The sequence below is a fragment of the Pinus tabuliformis genome, chromosome 1_1, assembly GCF_031772625.1.
Source record: "Pinus tabuliformis cultivar Carrire ecotype Pingquan chromosome 1_1, CPIR1, whole genome shotgun sequence".
Lineage (NCBI taxonomy): Eukaryota > Viridiplantae > Streptophyta > Pinopsida > Pinales > Pinaceae > Pinus > Pinus tabuliformis.
The window spans coordinates 782,568,986-782,582,365 of NC_142297.1; the positions used below are offsets into that span (position 1 = coordinate 782,568,986).

At 39.0% G+C, this 13,380-nt stretch overlaps 1 protein-coding gene across 1 annotated transcript in view; it reads left to right on the top strand.

Moving 5' to 3' along the window:
* Positions 1 to 925: 925 nt before the first annotated feature.
* Positions 926 to 13,380, top strand: part of LOC149216324 (eukaryotic translation initiation factor 3 subunit B-like) — a 147,583-nt gene continuing 135,128 nt past the window's right edge. Inside the window, exon 1 of the mRNA XM_089389908.1 lies at positions 926 to 1,129. Coding sequence (XP_089246034.1) covers positions 926 to 1,129 — 204 coding nt within the window. The remainder of the gene's footprint in view (positions 1,130 to 13,380) is intronic.

Below are 13,380 nucleotides of genomic sequence, written 5' to 3' on the forward strand. Positions count from 1 at the left end.
TGCCAGTTATGAAGGATGGGGAGCAGTTTTATGTCAGAAAAATCCCTGCAGCAAAAAAGAAATTGAAATCTGCCAATATGCATCTGGATTATGGGCAAAAAATCAATTGAATTGGTCAAGTTTAAAGAAAGAACTCAGAGCAGTTTGCCTAGGAATAGAAAAATTCAGAGATTTTGTTATCTACACCAAATTCACTGTTAAGACAGACTGCCAGGCATTAAAATTTGCAATTCATAAATGTGATTTTGAGGATGCTTCTATGGTCAGGTGGATCATGCAGTTAAGCCAGTACAATTTTGATGTAGAATTTGTTAAAGGCGATAAGAACAATTTCGCAGATATGCTGAGTAGAGAATTTCTGTCAGAACATTCAATTTTGAGTTTGGATTGCAATTTTATCAGGAGAAGGGAAAGCACTGTTGAAATAGAAACACCAAATGGTTGGGTAAGTTATATGCTTGAAACTCCAGTACTTATCCATGATGTAGATTGGTACCCAATCAAAGAAATTAGACATAGAGAAGATATTCCTTACTTATGGACAGAAACAATGCAAGACGAAATGAATCAAGAAGCAGTAGATGCTCTGGACTATTTGGAATACATTGGCAACATACACTATACTCTTGAGAGAGATGATGAGGATGATGAACGGATAACAAGCTACCACATCACACTGAGAAGATTTGATAATCCTCTCCACAGAGAAAATTATGACCCTGACAGACAAAAGGAATGTTTCTATACAGCTATGAATCTTCAAAATTGCTCAGCTAATTTATTTTATTCTATACAGTCCTCATTTTTATTTGAAGGCATGACAGCAGAAGCTTTGGAACAATAAGATCCTACACCAGAATGGTTCATTGAGTGGTGGCAGATATATGGTCTTTCAGCTCTAATCATCAAACCCTATACACTCCAAATGCTTAAAATCCCTGGTTTCAGTGAACCGTTTGCCCATTTGAATGGAATTGTATACAAAGATATTGAAAATGTTGCCGACATCAGTGATTTATCTTTTCTACAAGCAATCAGACGCTGTGGTCACATCAGATGGTTTGTTACAAACCAGTACAAGGCAAGGATGATATCTCATAGTACTAATTATGAAGATTTCCACCATCAGGTTGATATCGCATCAAATCCTTTCCAACCTATCAACTTTTTGGAACCGCCCAACCAAAATATTTCACAGATGTGGGAATCAGAGAAAGAAATAAGAGTACAATACTTCAATAATTCTCTGATTGAAAGATTCAGATATCAGCATTATACACATCCGCAGATAGAATACTATACTATGGATTGAGTGACGTCTTTCTGGCCGACTATGGTGCTGGACGAGCTTTCGTGGATTCCCTCGCTCTGGAATCTCCACTTTGTACAAATCATGGATTTTGCAAATCTAATATTTTATGACATGTTAAGTCTTTCGAGGGTTCACTAATGAATTTCCTCTGTGTAAATAGTTCATTTGGTACTAAGATTCGGTCCCCACATGCCTCAGGCTCTCTGATAAAGAGTAGGGACGAGATAACATAGGACGATAGTGTCCTATGCCCGAATCTTACTTTCGGCGATCTATTCAGATCTGTCTAAGTACTTGTGTCTTTGAGTCATCAGTCTGTACATAGCGCACTCATGAATGTTTGTTCCCTTCCAGCTTATAAATAAGAGCTAGCTGCGAAGTAAGACTCATTCGGGTCGAGAGAGTTTAGAGTCATAAACTTTTCCTGCTCTGCATCTGCGGACATTTGTGTCTGATCTGCTTGCATCACGAAGAGTTTTCTAAGTCTTAGAGTCTGGTTTGGAAGCCTGCGCATCAGTGTGTTCGGCACTGGTGAGAACCTAAAGTGGCTGAACCATTAGGAAAGTCTGAGAGTTTGTCTGTAATCTCTGAGGCAGAGCCTATCTATTGCCAGGAGCTTCCGGTAATACTTGTTCCTTGAGAACGGTAGAAAGTCCGGTGAATGCTTAGACAGTCAATCTCTGTAAGGAGATTTTCTTATGTAATATCTGCATCCGGATAATAAAAATTCCAGTTCAAAATTCCGCAATCTTGCTGTGTTCATTTACTTGTTAAAGGTCCTGTAAGAGATAGCTTGTTTACCTTCTATTTCTAAGCTCCTTGATAGCCTTTTTTGGGTGGGGTTTTGTGTGATTGATTTATTGATTTTTTTTTGTTCTTTTCAACATTATTTAGAGTATTTTATCACTTTACTTTTAGCAACACGTGGAATCATAAAACATGCTCAATTAACTCATCCACTCAACACATGATTTTCACACCCTCACACCCTAAGCGAACATGAGCTTGGTTAACGCCGCCAAGCCTAGACTTGAAACAATATACCTTAATAATTCAACACACATAGATTAAGCCCACTTGGGCACCAAGACCAAACAATCTTTGTAGTTTAGGTGTAGGATTAGTGGGATAGGCTTCCAATAACACCCATCGATCAATTACATTAAGACATAGAAGTTGACATATTAGGGAGCTTAAAATCCTTCACCATCCCACGGTCTAAAGTTGGAGTGCATCAGAAACCCAATTAAGAGGGGGTTAGGCTAGGCCATCGTGTGAGTGGTTCTTCTCAGTGCTACCCAACCCGTGGCAGGGAATCCTTTGTGATGGTTAGTCATCAAAAAGCTCAAGACATGACCAACCCCATGGGACGAAGGTAACCGTACTGACCAATCTTAGGAAAACACCCTATAGGACTGGATGTGGGAAGTAGTTGGTTATGTATCCTACCTTTCTCTAGACAACTCTGCTTATGGGGATTAGATTACGTTAAATAATAATTTCTTTGGAAGGCCATCTGAAACAATAGATTTAGGATTATTTGAGGATTTATACCACCTATAGGCTAGAGGTATTTTTCTTTGATAGGACTTGCTTTCTTCTATTACAGTAGCATATGAATATAGTTAGTTTACACTTGGCACCATTGCACTAGGTGTTTTCTTTCTGTTTATTACTCTTTTTCTCCTATAGCCATTTAATCCTTCGATTCATCTCTATCTTGACATCTTTGCACCCCCTAGGCGTTTTTCATGAATAATTCGAGGCCTTTGCCCTTAGTTTCCATTAGGACATATTACTCCTCCCTATCAAGTTAGAGTTCACCCGCCTAGTCCTCCGTCAAGTCCTCATTCTAAATCTAGTTCTACTGATTCTTCTAGTTCTTCCTTTGATTCTATGTCTTCTCAACCCCATACCCTCACCATGTTAGGCACCAACACAGGTGCAAGAAACCAAGGTACCACCTAGGTACTAACCAGGGTAACCCCACGAATGGAACCTCCACCGGTATAGTCACTCCTACTCCATTTCTTCCTTTTATGGTTGGTTTAAGTCTCCCTGGTTTCATCTAGCTCATTAATGACTTTCTTCTCCATGAACCCAATGGGCCATCTATGCCTACCAAGATTCCTTTCGACATACCCAAGTTCAAAGGTAATCTTGGAGAATATCCCACAAATCATGTTCGCTCATTCCATATGTGTTGTTCATCCAACTCTATCATTGAAGACTCCATTCATCTTCTCCTTTTCCAACACACTCATAGTGGAGCTACTTCTAAGTGGTATGTTGATCAACCCAGGGCCACTCATTCCACTTTCGTGGCTCCCGCAAAAGAATTTCTATCCAATTTCTAGTTACCTCTCCATTATGACATTGGTACCAAACTATTGACTTCTTTCTGTCAAACTTCTACCACTCACCTATCTGACCATGTTCAAGAATGCCGTAGAAGGGGGAGAATATGTAAAGCTCCTGAATTCAAAGACCACGTTTATATGGATTGGTTCCTTAGATCACTTTTTACCCCCATTGCTAAATATCTCACTTCTCACTTCCCCCAATTTGAGGAATATGCACTCCAAGTAGTCTTGAAATTTGACCTGATTTATGCCCAATCAGGATATGTTTATATTAGCATTCCCGATTTGCCTCGTTCTGGAACTGTTAATGCATCTAGGGAATCTCATGTCACTGATGGTGTCACTGGATCCATTTCACACCCTTGACTTCAACCATATGCTTCACCTCCTATGAGTTATGGTCAATCAAAGGGGGGACTAGTTCCTCTTACCTCTATCCCCTCCCCCATTATTTCACATGGAAACTCTTATCCAGGTCCCTGCACATCATATGCATATCCCCATCTGCATTAGAAGATGTCAATGCTAGCTATTTCTCCACCTGTATATCCTAATGTTACCCTATATCCTTGCTATATTTATGCATCGTTTAACGCTCCCACCCTGTTAACACTAGTGCCCAAGTCCCCCATTGCTCCTCCACCTCTACCACAACACCAAACTCCCCCACAAGGTCAAGTGTATTCTCAACAGAGCACAACCAATCCCCCCAACCTTAAGAAATAGAACAAGGGGAAAGGTAACCAGAACCAACAATCTCATGGTAATTAGGGTAACCAGGGTCCACCACCTAATGAACCTCAGGGAAACTTGCCTAATCCTGCAACCCAGCAACAGGGTGGACAACCCAAACAAAATAAGGCTCCTTGTATGAAAAAAACATGTGCCTGGTGCGGCGTATATGACCATTATACTCATGAGTGTCCCATTTTACCTTAGATGCATCAAGTATGGGAAGCTCAAGCATCTACTTCTAGAGGACAACATCTGATAGCTCCTTCTCATCTTACTGATTCAACTCAACTGGTTGTGGTTACCAATCATTTTCACCACTAAGGACATATTGTTGCTCAACCTACACAAGGTCATGCAGCGCCCCAACCCCCATCATCTGGTCACAATGATTATTAGATTCTTATGATGAATTCTAATGAAGTCAACATCGAACAAGTCAACCTTCAAAGTCATTCGTGCCAATATGACAAGCCAACTTCTAAGTCAACGAATGAGTCCCAACTCCAAGTTTCCACCGAGGCTATGTCATCATGAAATGGTACCTTACATATCCCTCTACTTAAGGTATAGGTTATCCCCAAGTTCACCAAAATTCCATTACATCGAAACGCTACTTGCACTAAATATGCCCATACCTAAATCATAGTAGATGACTTGGTGCAATCTCCTGCTACCATGTCAACGCTGGAAGTCATCCAGACATTCCCATCCCAACGGAAAGATCTAATCTCTACTTTGGGAATTGTGGATCCTTCTGATGATTGTATGATTGTCTTTGACATGGAAAAATCAGAAAATACCCCCTTCCTTCATCTGTTTCATTTCAAATACCACTCTTAATAATAAACACCACTACCTAGTGGTGTATTGTAGACAAAGGCTCCTCCACCTATGTGATGGTCGCTAGTGTTTGGAAGCAACTTGGTTCACTTGACCTATCCCCTTCCACCATCACCCTCTGTGTTTGGGATGGTCATTCCTCTCATCCCCATGGCTTATATTGCAACTATCCTATCATTTTTACTGGCAATACTATCTCTATTGACATCAAGATCATTGATGCCCCATTATATTATAAAATCCTCTTGGGTCGTAGTTAAACTTATGCTATGTGATTTGTCGCATCTGTGATTTTCTATAAGATGTGCTTCCCTCATAATGGAAAGATCATCACTATCGATCAACTAACGTACTATGATCCTAAGTCTCAGACTTCACCTTAGTCCACTATCTCATTGATGAATGGAAATAATATTGTCTCATCCCTCACCAATGTCTCTCTTGGAGTCTACAAAGATTCCACCTTTCTTGGTGCTTATTATGGTCCACTGCCTACTCTTTTTGAGCCTATATCATCCAGTGTTTGCATGCTTCAAGTGCCATGGGATACTCGCAAGCGGTCAGGTACGTCTTCACAACATCAAACACCTCTAAAAATTGTTGTTCCCAACTCAACCCAGCCTTCAGGTATTACTCCTCAAGGTCCTCTTCCTTCTATTGATATCAGTCGTCCTTTTCAGCCCAGAACTGTTCCCCCAGGTCTTAACCATCTCGAAGCAGTTACCCTAGGTCATTACCCTTCTGGTTATATATCATTCTTATTTCCACCCCTTATGTTTTATTCTACACCTGTCATGGTTGCGTTGATTTTACCTAACATTACCTTGGGGATCCTAGTCTGGTACATTGACCCTCCCGCCAACATCCCCCCTAATCAACTCAAATATAAAATAGATTTTGCCCTTGTTCAACCTATCGTTACTACCCCTTCATTTGATTTAGTTCCTTAGCAACCTCAACCGAAACCTACTCATGTTTTGAAAGCATCTAGCGAAGGGTGTAAATCCCAGAAAAATGGAACCAAAGACAAGGTACCCCAACCAATTCCAACTCCTCCTAAGCCACCAAAGCCTACTCCTCCATGTGCTTTGTGTGATGTTGTTGGTCATGCCACCAATAATTGTCTTGAACTCCCTCATATCAAGAATGCAGTCTCTGATACCTTTCTTGATTGTAACATTCCTGAGGTCCATGTCACCTTATCCGAGTCAACTAAGAATAACATATCCTTACACACGAATCACCCTTGTGCTTTGTGTGATAATTATGACCATTATTCTCATCACTGTCCCCATCTCGAAGAATTTTGTAATACACTTCAAGTGATTCTCGAATTAGAAGCCAATTGTAGTGATTCCACCTCTCATCTACCAACGGGTTCTGGTCCCACTCCTATGCTAGAGTAGGAGGTCTCTCAAACACCCATCGTGATCCCTCTTCTTGATGTCAAGATGATGGATAACGCTGCTCCTATTCTGTGCATGTTGTCATCCATGGAATATATATATTGGGACTCTCTAGATGTCCCATATTGTGATTCTATTGAACCTTATTTGATGAACACTTCGGTCTTAACATTGGTAGATGTCACATTTACTAGTCATCTGTCTCCCAGCATTGACGATGCATATATGAACCTTGTCTCTCATGAATATGCCTTAGGTACCTCATCTTCATCACATGGTCTCTCTTCCTCCATTTCTCCCATATTTCATTCTCATGAAGATATCATGGAAGCCATGACCTCCCCTGATTATCCTTGGGATGATATGCACCATCGTGCATACTTGCTTCTGCAATAAACCCATGATCAATATGTTGTGGAATCCAACATTATCCTCACCTATTTGAAAGCCCAGAAATTCACCCCCATCTTCCTTGTGATGATCAACTATGTATTCGAATCAATAACCTCGCTATCTCCTCATCGATGACGATATTCATCATCACGGTGTTAACAATGCCCTTCATCATTGTCTCCCTCATTGATTATCTTCTTGTGTCTTTCATATGGATCCATCATCTACACCTCATATTGGTTATGCCAATGGTGCAAGTCACTTCTCTAGGAATCTAGCCTTGGCACCTTGAGCCCTTTTCACCCCTTTTCATTTGTTAGTCCACTCCAACAACATATGCATTCGATCTGCCACCAATAACTAGGTAAAATATGATTTTTTTGATGGGTTTGTTAGTTGATTCCCTTGATCGATGCATCCTTCACCTTCATGTTTGTCTCGATTCCTTGCTACTTGTCATGCAATTGGACTGCGTTTATCATGTGTGTAATCTTGTCCTATTTAGAAAATATATACAAGTTAAGCTTTTGGCACGTGAATTTGAATTCATTACATTCAATCATGTTCCTAGAGCACAAAATCACTATGTAGACACCATTGCAAACAACATTCTAGATTGGCATTTATCACATGCATATTCAAGAAGACATCCATAGCATAAACAAATGGTGAACCACAATCGTCATAAAATATGCATAACCATATTACGTATCATAATATATAACATATAGTGTTTGGATTCCAATACTCTAAATATATCTGACATGCTCATCACATGTTACAACAAAACAAAAATGGGGACTCACATGTCCCTATTCCTAATCACTATCATCTGGAGGCTCCCAAGCCAATGGCTCTATCTCACCAGCCTGTAAGTCTCAAACTTCTTGACCGATCATAGCTATGTGCCTCATGATACCTCACAATTCCGAGGGAAGAACAATTCACTCATCTGTATACCGATCTTCTGATTTATGCCATCCGCGCTCTGTCACCCTGGTCAGTAGCATGTCGAACAACCCTGATCCTCAGCCCTAGGCATTGCAGCTTGTCCTGTATATCTTCACTAATTTTATATCTGCATACCACAAATGTAGAAATCAATACCACATACACATATTTCTTAAACTTTAAAGCATAAAATATATAGAAACTTTCACATACCATCTGGACCCTATGCTCATCTTGGAAAAGGTAGTGAGTCAAGATGTCCCTGATAGTTCATTCCACTATATGGATAATCATCTATGTACAATCACATCTAGTCTCAATGTGCAAATAACTTAGGTCAGAACACTCGTTCGACTCCCCCTCATCTACCTCTTCACAATAGTTATCCCTAGGGGCATATCCTAGGCTCCTGTGGGCCCCCATCATAGATTTGTACATGTGGTCGGATGGTCGCGATCTTCTCAAAGAAGAATGAGTACAAAACTATCCCAAATGAACAGTTATAATTGGTCCATCACCTGTATAGTGTCAAATGTTGTTTCAACAACGAAAACATCATTTGGGCCAATACACTCTCCAAAAGCATCATTTCCCCCCCATTAATGTGATGAAATGCATGACTACACTTCTATAGCTGCAACCCGTGTCTTGAGCCTCTCTAAGTCACTGATATAGATGGTTGTGCCCTTTTCACGAACACCCAATACATAACAACGATCCACAAAATCTCTGTATGCCTCCCATGAGGCAGCACTGGGACTCCCCCTCCTCTACCTCTTCACAATAGCTATCCCTAGGGGCATATCCTAGGCTCTTGTGGGCCCCCATCATAGATCTGTACATGTGGTCGGATGGTCGCAATCTTCTCAAAGAAGAATGAGTACACAACTATCCCAAATGAACAGTTATCATTGGTCCATCACCTGTATAGTGTCAAATGTTGTTTCAACAATGAAAACATCATTTGGGCCAATACACTCTCCAAAATAATCATTTTCCCCCGAGTGTTGTGATGAAAGGCATGACTACACTTCTGTAGCTGCAACCCATGTCTTCAGCCTCTTTAAGTCAATAATATAGATGGTTGTGCACTTTTCACGAACACCCAATACATAATGACAATCCACAAAATCTTTGTATGCCTCCCATGAGGTAGCACTGGACGTATCTCCCCTACGACTCCCAAGGGAGGAAATCTCATCAAAATGTATATGTCCTAGATAGTGATCTCGATCTTGTGCCCCTGTACTATGAAGGCCTCTTGATCTGGGTCCCAGTAGCTCACAATCCTCAAAAACAGGGGCTCACCATCCCTCATCAATGGGTTCTCCAAGAACTTTAGCACCCCATACCATGTCGAAACCCCTCTGACTGCTTGGTTGTCCTGAATCTTCGCACAAAGAGTTTCTAAATCTCATTCTCAACATGACACCTTTAGCTCTTCCATACCTACAACATACCAATATGTTTTGTCAGTTCATATTCAAAGGCACATAAAATTGGTTCAAAGCTTCAGCTTAGTAGAGACCCCCCATCATGCTTTTCCTCTCATCCTAGAACACATTATTTTCCCTTAAAAGTGTGCTCTGAATGTGAGGAAGAGAAGGGATTTCCCCCAATGAGCTAAAGCCCTAATATGAAAATCTAATCCACCAAAATTGATGAGTAAGTTTAGGCTACCTACCTCCAACTTGCAAATCCTGATTCTAACTGTTGGTTTGTCTACTACAATCTCCTCAAGATTTAAGGCCTTCTCCTCCTCCCAATATTCTCCAACAACTCACTATGCAAATGAATTTTCTTTTGGAGGCATGAAGCCCTTTTATAGGAAAAACCCTACTTTTTCTATCACCCATTGTGACCAAAATGTAGCTCATTTTAAAAAACCATCAACACCATTGGAAAGCTCTCTCCAAGTTATATAATGGGTCTCTCTTTGTTTTTGGTAATTTGACACTTCACCTTGAATCCATTTTATTTTTCCATGAGGTCTCACTTTGCCACTTATTAAAATTGAATTTCTTTGTATGAGCTACTTGTACTCTAGTACCACTTTACCTTTGCATTGGTCGACTCACGCGTCAATTTTCATCATGAGTAACCATCATCTACTCATGTTTTTATGGTTACCCCTGTGCCTCCCCATGTGCCAACGTCATCGAGTCACCCTTGTTCAGAGCATCAAAGATAAGTCACCCTTGTATCTATGGAGTCTGTTCCGAGTCCCCTTGAGTTCAGTTACAATGTTTCTTACATATTTATGTCACATTCATCCCATTGTGCTCATATTTGGCTTCCAACTACACTTCTCTGTCTTTAAAAATCCCATGTCTGAGTAATTAACCATCCCCTCTAGAATTGAGTCAGTCACTGCCAAGTAAACCATATATATTATGCATAGATAAGGGAAGTCAACAATTTTCCTTTTATCTTGTTTCTTTCCATCATCATCCCTGGTTTCAGTCCATTAATCACTTTACTATGATCCCTCGTTCCTTTATTAAGGATTCCTCATTTCCTTAACTCTGGCGCGCCCTCTTCTGTCGACTTCAACACATTTATTCCAGAAGTGTGGTCAAAGGGTGGTGTACCTTGGTTCCAACCTTCATCTTTGTTCAGTGCATCAGACCAAGAAGAGGGAATGATAATTTCCCTTTTCTTTGGTTGTTTCTCACATGATCAATGCCAACTCATTATCACACAATTGAGAATCATACACTTGATGGTCTGGTGATCCAGACAATTGTACCAGTTCTTCTCGGGTGTGTGTGAGATGTTACAGACATCATGTGTATATTTTCCTATAGATCCAACAACTTATGTGATTTTCTAAAACACAAGACAAGAATCTACTCTACTCTTCTCAGTGGAAACCAAAAATTATCGATGAAAAAAATAAGCATAAAGAGGAAGAATATCAATTGCATATAACAAAATATTTCTGTGGGGAAATAAACTGCTAAAAACCCCGACTATCTATATTGCATTAACCGAAAGATATGAGAAGAAAATACAATTCTTGTTCATCCTGAATAATTCCTGCACTAATACAACCTAACTCTCTTCTTCACAAGCCAACTCAAGCCAACACTTAGCCAATAATGTTGCTCCAACTTGAGCCCAGTTCCTCCAATAGTTAGAACTAGTCTAGCTGACTATAACTCAGTTAAACTGAGTTATCTAATTACAAATCCAAAGAACTCAACTTGGTCCCCTAAAATTTAGGGATCACTCTACATGACTCTATATAGACCTCCAACTTGAATTTTGTAAGTCAATTAAGTCAATTTAACTTAATTAACTATTACGAGTTGCTATGAGAATTGAATTACAAGTTTAATTCACAATTTAATTTAAGGAAAAATTAAATTGGAATTTCTTGTTGCTATTTTTAACACTCCCTCTCAACAATAAATCTCACCTCAGAGAATTCCAAAGAGCTTGTAAAGAATCTCATGTTAATCCTACTCGTGATGATCATATTTCCAGTGTGTCACTTCCCTTCATCCAAGGGACCATAGATATGAGTTCTCACTTTCTTAAAAAGAATAATATTGCTGCCTCTTTCAAGCCCCTTAATACCATTAGAAATTATCTTAGATCCATTAAAGACCCATCAACCCTAAAGACATGAAAGGGGTTTACTCAATTTCATGCGCATGTGGGATTCCTTACATTGGTTAGGTTGGTCGATCCATAAACCAAAGAATCCAAGAACAAGTGGCAGGCATTAGGCACAACCTCTCTCTTTCCTTAGCCTTAGTTGAACATGTTGCGAATTTGAAGCACAATGTATGCATTGAGGATACCCAATTCATCGCCAGGTTTTATCATTTCCATCATCAGAAGTTAAGAGAAGCCTTCGAGATTGAGAAGCATTCTACGAATCTCAATAGGGATGATGGTTGGAAATTAAGAAGGAGGTATATTCTTGCCCTCTCCTCTTGATTGTTCCCTTTATTTTTCTATTTTCATATTCTTTTTCTCTCTTGTATTCTACCTTTTTTCATGCAATCCTTTTCTTCATTCTTGATGCCTTGTTTCCTTTTCCGACCTAATTATTATAGTATAACTATAGTTGGGTATTCATTTTGACTTATTTATAAGTTTCTATTTTATCCTTAATTATTCCATTATTAATCTAATTACATTATTATTAATATCGTTTTCTTCAAACTATTGAATACCAATTTATAACTAGTAATGATATTAAAAATACACTATTAATAAATAAAACCCTTTCGCATTAATTTATTTTTTATTATATTATATCACTATAAACACTAATTTATCACATAAGAACATTGAAATTGTAATTAATAAATTAATTAATAATTCAATATTATTTCTCCTTAATTAATTTTGAATAACCTTTTCCTAACTACTAGTTTATAATGACTACTTTCCTAATGACTAATTCTAGGCAAGGATGCTTCTTTGTTATTTAAACCTTTGTGAAGATTGATTTTTTCACCATTTTTCTTGAGGATGAACCACATTAGTTGGTTCAAAACTTTTACCAAATCTATATGCTATGATTAATCTGAAAGACAAACTTATTATCAATATTGATCACAAAAGTCTAAGATCTAACAAGAAAGGAATTATCATCTACCTCGATCCTATCTTTGTGAAACTCAAATTTGCATCTTGACAATGCCTTCATAAAAATATTTGCATCCTGCTCCTCTGTGGGAATGTACTCCAACAAGATAATTCTAATCTACACATAATCTCGAAGTTAATGATACCAAATATCAATATGCTTGGACCGATCATGAAAAATTGGATTTTCACAGAGTTTGATACAACTTTGATTGTCACAGTAAATCATAGTTGGATCCATCTACTAACCAAACAAACCAACTAGAATTTTCCTCATCCAGATAGCCTCACAAGCTATTTGAGTAGCAACCATGTACTATGCCTTTGTTGAACTGAGTGTAATTGATCTCTATTTCCTGTTGTACCAAGAAATAGTTGTTGAACCAATACTAAAGATCCCTCTCGATGTGATATTCCTATCGTATGGAATCCCTACCCAATATTCGTTGGTGAAGCCTTTAACATTCACTCCCTCTATCCGTATGTACCATAATCCATACTGAGTAGTGCCTCTGAGGTATCTCAACACATGCTTGGTTGCCTTCCAATACATTTTGGTCGACTTAACCATCGCTTGACTAAGTTGATTAACTTCATAGCACATGTCTAGTCATTTGTTCATCAAATACATGAGTGAACCCATAAGCTTCTTGTAAATAGTATCTTCCATTACTTCACTAGAGGTAACATCCTCCTTCCTCCAATTACTTGCTAGAGGAGTCTCCATGGGTTTACTATTCTCCATGTGGAACCTTTCCAGTATCTTGTTGCCATA